The 16020-nt window shown below is 51.5% G+C and overlaps 1 protein-coding gene across 1 annotated transcript in view; it reads right to left on the minus strand.

The window, feature by feature from the left end:
- The window catches only part of PAX1 (paired box 1), a 49020-nt gene that overhangs the window by 29634 nt on the left and 3366 nt on the right, over positions 1 to 16020 (minus strand). The window contains exon 2 of the mRNA XM_010575073.1: positions 13609 to 13705. Within this exon, the coding sequence (XP_010573375.1) occupies positions 13609 to 13705 (97 nt within the window). The remainder of the gene's footprint in view (positions 1 to 13608; positions 13706 to 16020) is intronic.

Below are 16020 nucleotides of genomic sequence, written 5' to 3' on the forward strand. Positions count from 1 at the left end.
CCCCGGCGGGGGCGGCCCCCCCCGCCTGCCTCGCCCGGAGCCCCGGGGACACCGGCGGCGGGGGCCGGGGGGTTTCGCTTTGCTGCCCTGCTCCCGGCGAGCCGCCCGGCCTCACCTGGCCTGTCCCCCCTCGGGGGTGGGGGGGCGTCCCTTGGGCTTCGCTCCACCCGCGCTGAAGTGTCGAGGGGTGCCGCCGCTGTCCCTTTGCCGGTGTCCGGAGGCAGGTGCTGCCGGCAGCTTCCCGGTGCCCGGTCCCGCCCTGTCCCAGGGAGCCCCGGAACGGAGCGGTGAGGGCCAGCGAGGCTGTCCCAGACAGAGCTTCCCAGCCTGGGCCACCCCAGTGACACGGGCAGGGGCCAGCTGGCCCCAAATCAGGTAGTGGGCACTTAGCAATGCACAGATAACCTCTGCCAGTATTGTCTCCTCTCTGGTGGGTTCCCCCCCCGCCCTTTTTCTGCCCGCTTCTTTCTACCCATTTCTTCTCCCCCGTTCTTCTTGTTCCACCCATCTTCCACTGCCAGCATCCCCAGAGCATCCCCAGCCCCGGCCTTGCCTTCATGCACCAAAAGGCCCCTGAGCATGGGGACACAGCCCAGATGGCACAGCGCAGCATGGGCTGTTTCCTTGCTGGGCAGGCTTACTTCAGCATTTATACTGTAATTCTTGGGTACGTACATTTTAAACTCGTCGGTTAGATTATTGAGCCTGTTTTAAAGGTGCTACACCAGCAGGGCCAGTGCTGAAGATGTAGCCCTCCTCTGTTTATATCATTACTGATTTGCTCCAGGACTGCATGGAAAAATAGGCCTGAAATAGATCTTCCCAGTATTTATCCTTGCCAACCCCACACTGAGAAACTGTAAGAGATACCACCAAATGGAGAGAAATTTTCAAGCAAAGTGTTGCTTTATACACTGGCTTTATTCTGGCACCACCAAAGCAGCATTAAGAGAAGAGGTCAAATGGTATGATGATACTTTTTTCTAGGCAGAAGAGACTACACAGCTGGCAAGGTGGGTTCCAGTGGATATTTTCCTTAAATGAGATTTTTAGTAGCACTGACTGTTGACTACCACAAGTGCTGACTCACAGCAGCCCATAGGAGAACTCTCCCAATGCCAACATCTGAAAATTCATACCCAGGTTAAGCCCGGCTGTCCTGTCAGCGTGATCCGACTCCTGCGGTCCAGCACCGAGGTGGGTCATGCTCACTGCCAAACACTGGGAACATCCATCTCGGCCAAGGAGATGGTCCTGCTTATGCCAGCGAGGGATTTCCCCTTGGCAGCAAGAAAGGGCTCGTCCCAAGGCTCCTGCTTTGTAACCCACACCATGACTGGGACCACATCGAGGATCAGCCCCACATACTTCCCCGACACGCTGAAGCAAACAGAGCCATTCCCGGTGCGTGGAGAGAGGGAGGCTGAGTGCTGACCCATGCGAGCACCTGGACTGCCCGTGCTTTCACACCACTCCATCTTCATCCCTCATGAGACACCTAATCCTGCACTGGCCTCCAGTAAGCAGTGACAGCCAGGTCCCCTCCTTCCACACTCCCCTGCTGTCAGGGGGAGATGTTCATAGGAACCCCACGCCAGCCTAGGCTGGGCTGCATTTGCAGCTTCCTTTGGCTTTGCACAGCCAGCGCTTGCCATGGGCCAGACAGCGGCTGCCTTTTCCATCCCAGTCCTGTCCAAACAAGTAATAGAAAGCCCTGAAAAATAATGATTTCAGCTTCAAACATAACACAATTTTTAAAATGCAGCAGGTTTCTCTACACTCATCTTCAGGTGTCCATGCCCTTTGAACGCACCTACTTCAGTTTTTCCACTACAGGCAGCAGAGCTAGCAATTTTTCTCCGCCTTTAAATCAGAGCAGAGATCACACAAGAATGTAATAGCAAGAATCCAACAAATGAGGCTCTAAAACTAGATGTGTATTCTGGGGTTTCCAATAAAAGGGATCGATAAGCCCCAAGTACAGTTTTATGGCCTTCTGGAATATGAAACTGGCTCAGCTGGGGCATCTGAGCAGATGCTTTGCAATCATAGAGAGACAATTACTAAGAATAATTTCAGAGATTAAGTAAAGGCAATCGTTCCCTTTGGCCAGAACATCACCACTTCCAGCACAGCAAGGTCCCAGTTCATACCTGGGTTCCCAAGTATTGACAAATACAAAAGCCATTAGGGCAAACACGGTGACAAACGGCTATCAGCAGCATAGCCCTACACTTTGCTATAGAGAAGCAGCACACAATTACGCTAGGTGGTAGTGTTTTGTGAAGTTTTCTTGGTAATTTGGAATTTTCCTTCCACCCTAACTTCCCTTTCCCTGCCAGCTGCCTTCCCCTACACTCCAGTCATTTTTTGGAGCTTGGTATTGGCCAAAACACTGTTTTCCTGCAAAAGGGACCTGAACCGCTCCATGGAGGAGCAAAAAGCTGAGATTTCAGCCCACCCTTCATCATCCTGGAAGAGGCCAGGACATTAAAGGCACTTAAAGAGTGCTGGGCACAAAATGTGCTGTATCACATCAGACTCCATCAGCCATCCCCCTGCACTATTGCTGTCCTAACCATCCCCCGGGGAATGCCGTTACAGACCGAGACCCATCACACAATCACCAAACACAGAGATGGGCTGTGCCAGGATTTCCCTCCTGCCTATGTTACTGCCAGCTGCTCCACTCTGAGCAGCATTTTAAGGGGACGACTCCAAGCGGAGGTGGGTTATACAGCACTCCTCCTGCCTCGCCAGTGGGGATGGGAGAGCACAGCGACACAGGGCCCAGGGGAGTCACACGGGGCAGCAGCTCCGTGCTCCGAGGTCTCCCCACCTAAGGGCAGAGGAAAAGGGGATGAGTTTGCTCTGAAACTTTCACTAGAAACTGAAAGGAAAAGGTCTGTACATCTTCCCAGAACAAAGAGCGGGTGTTTTGCAGAAAACCAATTCTGTTTCAACAACAACAAAAATATATACATATTTAGGTCGGAAAGTTCTCGCCACACAAAAATTCAACAGGCTAAATTGGAATTTTCACCTTGGGGCAGACGAGCAGTCGGGATGGTGTGAAATGCTGCAAAGGCAGAGGAGTGGAAAAACCAGGCTAAGCCACAGCAGAATAATCTTTTGGTCTATCCACTGGGACTCTCTCCTCTCTGACACCAGCATAAACACACTTCACATAATGCTATTCTCAGCCAGAAGATTATCGGTGCACTCGCGCAGGCATAAAGAGGAGGTCTGCTCCACAATGAGACACCTTGAACAAACAGCACCCTGAACCCTAACCTCCGCCGGCGCAGTGCGCCGAGGATTGCTGAACGCAGGTCAGCGCCGCTCCCGCTGTCACCGGTGCTGCTTCAACACAAAAGTTACGGCTCTGGCTTACTGCTGAGCCAACCAGGAGGAAAGCATTTACACCAGTGAGCATGAAAACAAGCTGGACCCATACAAGGCAGGCTGGTGTGATTGCAGTTATGTTATTGTGGCCATTTTGGTAAAAAAAAAAAAAAGTGTTCTCCAAATCAAAGTTGTTATAGCACTACAAAAGCAACATCCAGAACATATACTTGTTTATAGGGGGCAAGAATCAAATCAAAGTGTGCTGCCTTCACCTTACAGAAAGCTGTTGAGGTCCTAGAATTAAACCCAATCTCCCAGACAGTAAAAGAGTATCTTTAGTTATTAAGGAAGAATACAGCTTTATAAAGCCTATATAGTACAACAGGGCACTGGGGCTAGAAGATGGTCAGAGCTGATGGCAGGAGATTCATGCCATCTTTGTGGACCCTGTACAGCTACTTACAGAGCAGTTACGCATGTACTAGAGGGAAAAATTTAAATGTGCAGTAATTAACAGGCAGCAGGACTACTATCGGTTTCCTTCCATCTAAACCAAGGGGTTCCTGGTCTCATGCCATCGGTCCTCTTCCTCCCACCCCCAGCCCAGGTCTGAGCCGCCCCCCACCACCACCTTTCCCTACCACCTTTCCAGCAGCAGGGACTTACAGGGAATGTGTCAAAGCACATTTCAGAGTAATATGGCTGGAGAGCCGCATTCAGATCGGCGTGTTGTAATGTGTCTGACAACATTATATTCTGATCCAGCTCTTCACGTAACCTTCAATTTATTTCTAAGCCCCTGTGTTTATTTAACCGAATCTGTCTTCCGTCATTTGGAGCAGTAGCACTCAACCTTTAAACAGCCCAAGAGCCACTTCAGCCTCGAACAGATGCAGAGAGCTCCCGAGTCAGGGAGTCACAAAAGAGCCGGCACATTGTGCCACAGGCGCTGAGGCACACCGAGCCCCGTATTATTCATCGTGCCAGCGCCGGCACCTCGGCAGAGGTTGCGAACCGTGCGGCTTTGCTCGACACTTGGGAAGGCAGTGGGTATTTCAAGGCTGGGCCGTGCCAGGGGAGCAGCAGGCGAGGGTGGGCTCCAGCACAGCGGGAGCTGGGCAGGGAGGTGCAGGACCTCCGCAGCTGCAGGGCCACAAGCCTGGGGCTTTGATGCAGTGCCATGGATTTCTCCTGCAGCCTTAAAGAGCTGAGCCTTAGTGTTTCAGCACGCTAACCCATCTTTCACATGGTTACAGCTCCGGTCCCACCAAGGCACATGTATGGGTGACCATCAGCAGGTGCCAGCCCCGGTGTGGCAGCATCAACCCACAGGCAGCTTTTGCAGAGGTGGGTTGCAGTATCTAACAGCAGTGATCACTGCTTGCTCAATTATTTGTGAGCTTCATCACATCCTTGTGATACACTCGTCTCAAGAAAGGCCCCCTTTCCCCAAGCCTCTCCTTCTACTACCCAATACTTCCCAGCTACAAGAGGGAGCGAATCACACACCAGACTGGTCCCAGGTGGGAGCAGCCCCCAGCGTGATGCCATGGCCTCAGCCATGCCCCGACATCGAGCAGTTCCCCCATCCCACAGAGGCGGCCGGCACAGCACACAGCCCGCCGGCAGCTACCCCCTTGGCAGCAGCAGCGCCTGTGTCAGCACCCGGGCCAAATCCATCAGGATTTTGGTCATTTGCTGCTACATCCCCTGAGAGCACAGAGTCACTAAGAGGCCCCAAAAAGCTGGGAACCCTCCCAAGGGCCTTTGGGCACCAGGATCAGCCCTTCCTTTGGCAGGGCCTGGGGAGGGGACAGGAAAACTTTGGCTGTGACAAATCCATCTGCCTGTGTCCACGCACTTGTCACCCGGCGAACAAAACCCCAGTGATTTCCTATTGCTTTCTCTTCCAGTTCATCAGAGTTTTGTGCTGGCTGTGGGTTCACCACGTATCATTTAGAAACCTAACGCAATTTATAGGAAAAAACCTTGGCTTGCTTTTCTGTTTACTGTTTCCAAGCATAATGAAAATGTTAAAATGCTAAGTCACTTGACACCTGCCACCCCAGTAATGCACTTGCTTTACTTTTTTTGTAGTTACAAGAGTTAGTGAATATATTTAAAGCTCTTCAATTCACTTAAGTCGAGAAAGACATGCTGCATATTCAATGAAATGCCACAGTTGTGACATGTTCCATATCCTCCACTGTGTTAAGTCTCTTCATTTATTCTTTTACAGACAGTCACGGAATTTATTCTGTTATGAATAAAATTATCTCTGATGTCCTTCAGAAAATAATGCAGGGCTTTTGACTGAATGCAGAAAGTTCAAGGAAAATATTCCAGGTGTCCAGGACATGAAGAACAAGTCATTGAACCTCTTTCATTGAGCTGTCATCTCTTCCTCCAGCTTGCGCGCTGCACCCCCAGTTCCAGACAGGCTTCTGCCTTAGTGAATAATGATTAACAGCACGAAAGCCTTTAGTCTGCTGAATGCCAGCCCCGTGCACTGGAGTGATGTGGGCTGCTGCTTAAAAAGCTAGAACAATGCCTGTGGCCCAAATTCTCCTCTGGTACCACTGAAGCAAGTTGCACAGTGAAACCACAGGGATTTGTAACGACAAAGAAACCATCTCTGCTTGTTACCCTGCTGCACACGACAGCTAGTGTTTTGCGTGGGTTGGCTCGTTTCTTCTTAATCTTTTCAAGAGGAGCCTGAGCTTCCTGGCCACAGGTGGGAGTCAGCCATGTTCCAGCTTTACCCAATGTACTGCTTACCTTTAGCTTTGGTTTGGTTTTAGCGCTGGCGCAAAATGAAGCACCCCAGAAACCAGAGATGGGGGGGGCATCCTGAGGCTGGGAGCAAACCACCCGAGAAGAAGAGGGAGCAGTGTAGCAAGGGGAAGGCTGCCAGCTCAGCACACCACACTAATTACTGTTCAGTTGGTCAGGTAGCACACATCAGGAGAGCAATTTGCCATGGACTTGTGCAAGCCTATTTCTCCTGAGGAGGAGAGATGGCACCACATAATGAGGTACCTATCCAGGGAGGCTGGGATGCAGGGATGGGCTGGGAAGCAAACATCCAGGCTTCCCAAGGACTACAGCCCCTGAGCTGCGAGCATGGTCACATGGAATGTGGGTATTGCAAGAGGGAGGAGGCCAATTTTGGGTAGCTGTGCTTCACTCAGCAGCTCTGAGCCCTGCAAACACAAGCACAAGTGACTCGAGGCAAGCCTTGACTGGTGACTCTGCAGAGGGCAAGGGAAGTGATGCCTTTCCTTGGGTTTCTTGGGGGTTAGGTGGGGGGTTTTGTTTGGCTTTGGGATTCTTTTTTTAAAGTAAGGATCCTCTTTATGAGTTTGGTGACAGCCAGGAGGGTAGAGAAACCCCCCGAACAAGCACCTACACCCCCTAGGGTGTCCCCACCAGAGATGTACTGGATGAAACAGTACCTAAACATTTTTAAGCTTGGACTAGCTTTATAACCAAGAAAAGCGACTCTTCCAAGTACATTCATGCCAATGCCTACAGACTTCCCTCCACTCACAGCTTCAGTTGAAGCCACCAGCAGGTCCAGCCTCATAGAAGCTGAAGCAAGAGTGACTGGAGAAATGGAAACCAAAAAGCCTGATTTTCAGTCCCAGGCTTTAGAAACACTGACCATTTTTTTTTGCTACTGCCTGAAGCATCCCCTTTCCCAGAGAGCCTCTGCTTTATACACTTGAAATCATGTGCTTTCCTACCTGAGGTCACAAGTCCCACCATGCTTCCAGTTATTCTATGCGACCATATACTTCTGTCTTCTATAAAAATCTGAGCAAATGTAGCCCAAGCGAAAGTTGATCATTGTATTAATTTGGAATACAGATACATAAATGCTCTCTGAACAGCAGAATAAAGATGGGGATATGGACTCATTTTCTGTGCCTCACAATGTAATTTTTTCCTCTATTGTCTGCATCATTGTTGATCCTGAAATTATAGTGTCTGAGGAGTTATTCAACAGGAGCTGTTCGACATGAAAAAAAGAGTCTCAGAAAATAACTGCAACAAGAGCATTTAAATAAACCCAGAGATTACAGAGGCAAAATACAAAAATGACTCCAAGAAGCTCATTTGGTTTCATTCCACTACATTTGAGTGTTATCTGAGAGTGGGAGAAAAAACTCCCAAGTTGGTTAGGTACAATGAGAAAAGGCCCAGGTATCTCTCTACCTACATCACAGCCTATTAATTACCCTCAGATTATAATGTGGGTCGGGCATTCGGCATTCAACTAAACCACTAGTCAAAAGCTTTATCGGCTTGCCTGCATCTCTGCTCCATGGAAGAGCTTGGCTTTTGTAGAGGACTAGAGTAGAATTGCTCTTGTATAGCTCACAGAATGGTGGTATGGGTTTTTCTCCCCCCTTTTTCCGTTCATCTCCTCATTTTTAAGGCTTGCCTGCTGATTTTCTTTGCACACTTAGCAGTATAAGTAGGACAAAATTCCCGGTTTCCCCTTACACCCCCAAATGGTTGCAGCAAACAGATTTGGTAAGCACTGGAGATGATGCCAGGTTTGCCAATGCTGCTCTCCTCCCAGCAAAGCCAAGCGACCAGCACCTCTACACACCCAGCAAGGAGCATTTGAAGGTACTCAATTTTCTGAAGAACCCCCTGACCCAAAGTCCCCAATCTGGCCAATTTCTACCCAACAGCAGTTTGACTCCTTTCTGCCTCTCACTTGAATCGGGGTTTTTTTCTGAGACGGCAGAGTACTTTCCAGTCTACCGGAGGGGAGGAAATCAGACTGCTGCTATTGGTGTGAATAATATTTTGTGATAAGTAAATCTTTTAGGTTTACTTCTAAGTATGTTTTTTAAACATCAGGCTTTTATCTTAAAAAGAATCAACACTCATCTGCCTTTGAACAGTAGAACCCTCCTGATATTCATTACTTGACTCAGCTGTTCACTCAGGTCTTTTCCTTTGATGAAAAACTTTGGTTTACAGACAGTATTTAGCATCCTGATTAATACAAAATGTGACCTACTATTGGAATAAATGGGGTATGTAGCACTATCTCATAAGCAAGAGAGTTTACTTAGTTGTACTAAGAGGGAAAAAAAAAAAACCAAACCCTTGAGAATCATTATCTAACAGAACTACTTATTTAAAAGAAAGGGGTGGGGAAAATGACCAAAATGGACGCTTTCTCCTTCCCATCTTGCTTCAGAGAAAAGGAGGATCACATCACAACTAATCACCTGCCCAAGACCTGCCAGCCAGTGGCTTGTCCTACTTCTTCCTGGGCTTGAACTCCCAGATACTTAAGTCTTAGGGAGGAAAAAGTGCAAATCAATAAAGGCATCCCTACAGCACGAAAAGTCAGAGTTACACCAAGGAGAAGGACCAGTCAACATATTTTTTTAATTATTACCGTGGCAAGGCTATGATTAGCAATAGCTACAGCAATACTGTTAGTTTCAGTGTGCGTATAAGCAATAATCACACAGCACCTTAAGCCTGAGCATCCCCAGGAAGCAGCACAAATTCACCACGCCACTCAACTTCAGCAGCTCAACATTTGCAGTTGCCCCCCCAAACGTGACCCCACAGACCAGACAGCAGCAGCCACAATGTCTCAGGCAACCCAGCCAAGCAAGCAGGGGAAACACTAGTGCCTCATTAGCCAGGTTTTAGCAGGGAAACCAACTCAATGTAAGCTGACTTTGGTGCAAGAGCTCCCCAGGGTTGCTTTATGCCCACAAGGCAGCGTTTAGGGGCACTAGAAAAATATTTCTCCATAAAGATCAAGAACATCAAATACTCTCCCCAGACTACACCATGGGCACAGCCCCCCACCTCCCTGAGCCACCTTAGCTACTGGGACATCCTCGTGGAAGGGAGCAGCAAATATCTGGGATTACACATTAGCCAGAGCAGCCGCACCAAGGTCCCCGGTAATAGGAACGGTTACGAGACAGAAGGAAAAAGCAGTCAGTCACACTGTTAATGTGTAACATTCGTGCCACCTTTACCTTGCCTTCTGCTTGCCTGCTTTTTGGGTGTCAGCATCTGCCAGAAACCCCAGGGAGAGAGCAGCCCAGGCAGCAACACCTGAGGAAACCCCCAGGCAGGGCTTATGTACCTGGGGGGGCAGAGAGCAGGGCAGGTGGTGAGGGAGGAGGGGTGGGCAGCCTCGTTTGGCACCTGGCCGTGCCCCTGCATGCAAGGAGGACACTTTCCCTGGACTCAGGAGGGGCCTTGATGAGGGAAACCTGGTGAACTTTGCTCTCAGGAAAGGTCCCTCCGATGCTCTTCTCCAGATGGTCCTGACTGTGCAAACTCCTGCTGGGGCTGTCATAGACCTCAGAGCCCCCTCTCTCCCCCTTCCCCCTGTTTGCAGACCCTCCTGCTCCCCATCCCCTCCCCAGATCACCCTTCCTTCCCACAAAGTGATGTCCAGTTCCCTTTCACACTTCCTCAGCAACAGGGATGGCTGTTCTCCTCCTCATCATCATCCTCGCATCCCCCTTTTCCTGGCAGAAAGGCTGTGGCAGGTATGTCCACTGTGGCCCCCAGAGCACAGGTGTTAACGTTGGGCTTCAAGGTGCAGAGCTGTAGCGAACAGGGTTAGTCGGTCCCCCAGTCGGGGCAGCCCCCACAAGAGCGGCACTGTTCCGCTGGGGACAGAGCTCGACTTTTCTTATCACTAGATTTGTATCCCGTTTCCATGGAAATGAAAGAACCTGGGCAGTAAGCCCCCTCCCAAGTCAACTTTGAACAACCCTTACAGTATTCTCTGTCATGCTGTCACTTTGAATGTGTCACGTTTTTCCCAGGGAAGTCCTTGGAGCACGTGGCACTGTTGACCTGCTCCAGCTAGAGTTTTGCTGCGGCACGCCAGTGTGCCGAACGCCGGACGTACCTGGGAAGGTCGGCAGCCGGTGCTTCCAATGGCACTGAGGTTTTGCGTAGGGAAGCCCAGGTAACGTCATTAGTGATGGGCAAGTTCAGCTGAAAAGTGGTGAAAACAGTTGAAAAATGAGCTAAGCAGCACTTTATTTCAGCTCCCGGATCTCCTGGAGCAGCCCTGTAGCCAGAGTCCCATCTTCATCAGCTTATTGGGGATGATATTAGGTCAAATCCTCCCTGGGCACTTCCCAAGAAGCCCCTGAAAAGGCTGATGCCACCCCCACCTTACCAGCCACTCCCGCAACTTCTCCTTTGATGCCAGCCAGCACCACAACCTGTGTCAGCAGCATCCCCACCAACAGCCTCGCTGATCCCTACTGACAGTGATGCCGCAGCCACGCTCCCATCCGCTCCTGCCGCGCTGGGGCCCGGGCGCCTGGAGATGGACGAGTGATTGATGGGGCGCCCGCGATACGCCATGATACGCTCCTTATCTGTGGTTTCCCAGTTGGTTCCCATGTCGCTCGCGGGGTTTACAGCATCAATGTCACTTTCTTTCCCTTGGTTTTCTGGTTTTTTTAAACCTGCTTTGGTTCTTTCACACCTATGTGTGTACCCCAGTGAATCTGTTTCATCTTCAGGATTAGTAAAATTGGACAAACAGTCCTGGGCAGACTCATCTTTCCCAGCTGTGCATGGGCGAGAGGTGCGTTTGAACAGATGGGTACCTATTTTTCATGGCAGGTCTGCTGAGAGCTAAATCCATCTAAAGCAACTTGCATAGGAATTCTTAGTCAAATGTCGCGATGGCAAATACCGTACAAAAACTTGGGTGCACATAGAAAGACCAAGGTTAGTTATGGAGAAAGAGAAGTGGATGGACAGGCTTCATTAAGAAGGGAGAAGAAAATCAGTCTGAGTGGAGCATCATTGGTACCACCAGGAGATTCCTCCCTCTCCCCCTTCCTGGGCAGACAGCTCTGCTTCCCAGGGACATGGACCTTCACTTGAAAACACTGGGAAACTTCCCCACCCTGTATCAACAGCACTGGCTTTGTTAGGCAGGTGAGAGCAGGACAAGCCCACAGCATCCCCACAGAGTCCCCAGAGCTTGTGTCAAACTGCCAACCTTATGAGACCTCTCTGCTCCCCACCAGCCCCCCGGCACGCCGCCTCCCATGGGCAAGGGCTGGTGTCTGAGCACAGACATCGTGACTGGAGGCTGTTGTTTCCCCATCAGCCCGCCCCCAGCACCAGCCTCTGTACCCTGCCAGCTCTGACTGACACTTGCTCCTGCTCCTCCCCATCGCAGCCCCCAGGAAAAAATAAAATAAAATAAAATAAAATCACGAAGAGTGGATGCCCACTTCCAAATCAAACCTGGCCAAAAGGGGCAATTCACATCTACCTCTCCATAGGCTTCATCTTTCCCCTCCCCTCTTCCAGCCAGCCAAGACACTATGAACAAGAGCCAGAGCGAGCCCCCGTCCCAGCGAGCGGGCTTTGCTGCTGCCAGATTGCGCTGTGTGCTCAAACCCGCAGGGACAACCTGCGGCCATCTGTTAATCCCAGGTGTGTACACGCCGCGGCTCTGCCGGCAGAGATAGGCTTCTCCTGGCTCCTCAAACACACCGGTCACCCGACTCAGTGTGCGTGGGGGTTGTTCAAGTGACGTGTGGGTGTGCTCCCCCATCCCCTCTCTCACCTCTTCCATCACCGTCCCTGGCATCAAAGGCTTAGGTGGTCAACAGGTTGTCTTTTTTATTCACTATAAAAAACAGGCTGGAACAAGGGACAACTCAGTCCAGACTTCATGGAAACTGTTCCTGCTCTTCACTGAAACCTGACAGGCATGTCTTGACACACAGTGCTGTATGAGCACCTTCCCCGAGCTCTCATCCTCTCCAGGAGAGAAGGTCCTTCTGGTCATTTTGAATTCCTTCACATTTGTGAATGGAGTGGGCGTGTGTGTACGAAAAGTGGAAATATATGCCTTCGGCCAGGGAAATCTCGGGTTTATTTCACCCTACCTGATCAGCTCTGATCATCCCAAGCCCAGGCACCAGCCCTTAGCGTTTCCCTTTGATTTGCAAGAAAAGACTTGTCCCAGGATTTAGGAACTTCTCGGGAATGCTTGGGCTCACGTCTGCCCCAACTTGTGCAGCCAGCCCAGGTTCTGGATCTGGTCTTAACTGGCACAGATGCCCACACCCTCTGGGGACCGCAGCCCAAAGCTCAGCTCCTGAGAATGGGTCTCCCCGGAGCCCGCGGTTGTATGCCAGCGGTCCATGTGTCTTCAGGTCCCCTTGGCCATATCCAAGGCTTCCCCTCTGTGCACCATCGGGGCAGCCTTTGGACAGGCCAAAGCAGCGTGGGCTGGCTCAGAAACACTGGCAACGGGCCCGCAGGAGCACAAGCCCATCCCGCACGTTGTGCCGGTGCCGTGGCCTGACTGCTTCAACCCAGCCTCCAGACACTGCTTCCCGGGGGCACTGGGGGTGGTGCACATGAAATGCTGGAAGGGGGCTATTAACGGGACCAAGGCAGCCTGAACTGGCTCAAAATCAGCACCAGCAGTAGCCAAGGGTTGTCACCTTACCCTTGGAGCAATGAGCAGGACGAGGGCAGGCAGCTCCACGACCCCCTGCAGCTGGAAGAGCCTGCTGAGAAGCTGGCTAAGCCTTGAAATGGGAAAAGCCCCTTCCCCTCCTCTGGGGCACACGGAGACTCGTAACTCACAGGCCCAGGGCCAGGGGCACAAATCGGTGCCAGTGGACGACTCTGCACGAGAGAAGTTGTGACTGTAGATAATAACCATCCTGTACCAAGGTGGAGCCCACCCCAACCTCTCCAAACTGGGGTCCAGCTGTCCACCTTGCACACCCACCTCTCCGAGAGGCTCTGCCCAGGGTTTTCCACTCTTGCCTGTTTGAGATGGGCAGCGTATGGGGTACTGGGATGGAGTGGGGAAGCAGACACCTGCTGTCCCACAGAGCTGCTGAAGGAGGAGGAGATGGGGAGGGCACTGGACCATGGGGGAGGGCTGAGCAGCAGCTTATCACTGGCTCAGTGTCATTTATTCTCTCCCTGGAGCTGGAAAGGATCTGGCAGCTCTTCCCAATGTATCCTCATGGTTTGAGGGTCCAGCCTTCTCCAACAAAACCATTACAATTATTGGGGTTGTTTAAGGAAGAGAGAACAAACCCGCATAGAAGAGGTATCCTGACCTCTGCTCTTCTGCCTTTTTTCCTGAAGCAACATTTCCTGACGATCCTACAAACAAACAAATATCTGAAAAGCCTCCCCCACCTGTGAAACATACCCTCTGATAAAACCTCCTGGCCTGTTTTTACTCACCAATGAAGATGTACTTTCCACGATTGAGCGAAATGAGGCGCATGGGTTTGGTGTGGAAATCTGCATCGTCAGCTTTACAGTTTGGCTTTCGGCAGTTCTAGGGGATTGTGGGACACCTGCATCAAGTGCCAAAAAGCCCTCCAAAAAGGTTTGCTTTCAGTAATAAATACAAAATGGTTTTATTAATAAAATAGTAATGGCTTGTTTTACAATACGGTCTGAGAGACAGCTTGTCACTGTCATGGGGGACATCTGCAGGGCCCAGACCCCTGCGGTCGGTCCATCAGGCGCTGCTTTGCCACTGGAACACCATCAGTAGGCAGGTCCCATGTCACCCAGCATCGGGCTGGGACTGAGCACCATACCTTGCCCGGACGTTTGCTGTCAGCGACCGGGCAGGGGCAGCAGCCTGGAGTCCAGGCTCAAATCAGCCCCCTGAAGGCACAGCTTGCTGCTCCGGTAGCTATGGACCATCCTTCTCCTCTCCCCACCTCCAGCCCCATCTCCTCATCCAGCTGCTCCCAGCCTCATTCACCCTCTCTCCTCAGGTCCCGGTTCACTCCCCTCTGACCCTCCCTCACCTGCCCCAAATCCAGCTGTTGCACCCTTGCCTTCCTCCCACACTCCTCCTCCTCCCCCTGCTGTGCTGTGTGGATGCCGGGGAGGCAGGAGCCACAGCTGGGGAGGTGGTGAGACCTGTTCCCACAGTCTGGGGCGCAGCAGGCTCTGCCGCAGGGGGACCTGCATGCATGGGGCGTCCACAAGCTCGCACCTCTTATATGGGTTTATAACCAAATGTATAGAAGTGCAAGCTCAGATCCCTCTGCGCAGCTTTACCTGGGGATGTAGCGAGACACGTCCTGGACATCCAGACTGAATTTCTTGTTATGAAAGCTGCAGACTTTGCAGGTATGTAAATAAAGAGCTAACTATTTACATTTGTATTTTTATGTGGGCAACAGGATATTTTTTTTTTCCCTCATTTCACTCCCTCAGTCAGCAATTTGGCCACTTCTTTATCCAAACAAAACAAGCTTGGCAAAGTTATTAATTGCTCAGAACAAGATCTTTATTGATTAGTATAAGGATCAATCACTTTATCTGCAGGCAGCTCTGTTAGAGCTGCCTGTGACCTGAGTATTTAGCTAAAAGATATCTGTCCTGGTCCCTGGGGAGTTTCACAGAGGAGTCCAAGGTCTCTCCAGTGCTTTTAAAAATACGGCAGGTGGTGGAAAGAATTCAGATGAGGTGAGATGGAGAAGGGCCCCTGTGACCTTCCCTCTAGCCCCAGCAGTCACCAGCAACCCCCTCTTCAAGAGGACTTTGTGCTTCTTCCGGAGGGGGGGCTTTCCTGAAAATCTCTGAACCATGCCTCAAGGGTTACACCGTTTGCAGACCCCCGGGGTTCAAATGAGGCAGCGCAACCTTTGGCTGCGTGGGGCTTGACACTTCGGCCGGGCCTGGCATCGTGGCCGGCTCCCCAGGGTGGCCAGTGGCCACAGGGCTCAGCTCGCAGCGGGGCTGCGCTGGTGGTGCTTACCTAAGCCACAGCCTTTGGAAGGGAGATGGACTATCAGGCTCGGATGCCCAGAAAGCCCTTCTGGCCAGCTGTAACCTCTTCATGCTTCTGTCTGCATTCACAGGGGGTCGTACCTTTTGCGGGAGCCTCTTGCAACCAGGTACCGCTTTCCATCCCCAGCTTCAGGAAAGTCGGACAGCACCGCTCCCCACCCCCCACCCCCCAACTCCATCACCTTTTCTTTGCCTCCCTTTCAAAAGAAGAAGAAAAACCCCAACACATAAATAAATAAAATTACCATTAAAAAAAAAAAAAAAAGAAAAGACGACCAAAAAGGGGCAGGGGAGGGGGGCTGCAGCTGGAGCCGTCTCTGGCAACCCAGCTCTAATCTCCCGCAAACCCCCGCTATCAAAGCTTGGATCAGCATATCTAATGTAAACGAGCTTTCACACATAAATAACGTGCCACATCTGGCTATTTGGTTTTTATAGCGCCTTAGCTACCGAGCGATTTATAGAGGGCGAGCTTGTTAAAGAGCAGCCCGGGCTCGGCCGGGGGAAGTTGCGGGCTGCCCCGCGGCGGGAGGTGTGAAGAAGCAGCGAGGTGGGAGCGGTGGGCGAGGGAGGGTTTTTTGGGGAAGGGGGGGCCGGAGTCCCCGCGCCGGCAAGAAAGCGGCTTCTCCGCATCTTTGGGGAAGGGGGGGCCGGGGAGGAGGGCTCTGCCCCCCGGGGGAAGAGGGGCCGGCTCAGCGGCAGGGCCGGGGCAGGCTTAAAAGAGCCATCCAGGAACCGGCGTGTTTGCGCTTATAACCAATTTATTACCGCCGAACATATGGCCAGTATTTCGCCTGGCGTCACCCGCCGGGGAGGAAAGCAAACAGACCGCGCGATGTA

The sequence above is a fragment of the Haliaeetus leucocephalus genome, unplaced genomic scaffold, assembly GCF_000737465.1.
Source record: "Haliaeetus leucocephalus isolate CR32 unplaced genomic scaffold, Haliaeetus_leucocephalus-4.0 Scaffold450, whole genome shotgun sequence".
Lineage (NCBI taxonomy): Eukaryota > Metazoa > Chordata > Aves > Accipitriformes > Accipitridae > Haliaeetus > Haliaeetus leucocephalus.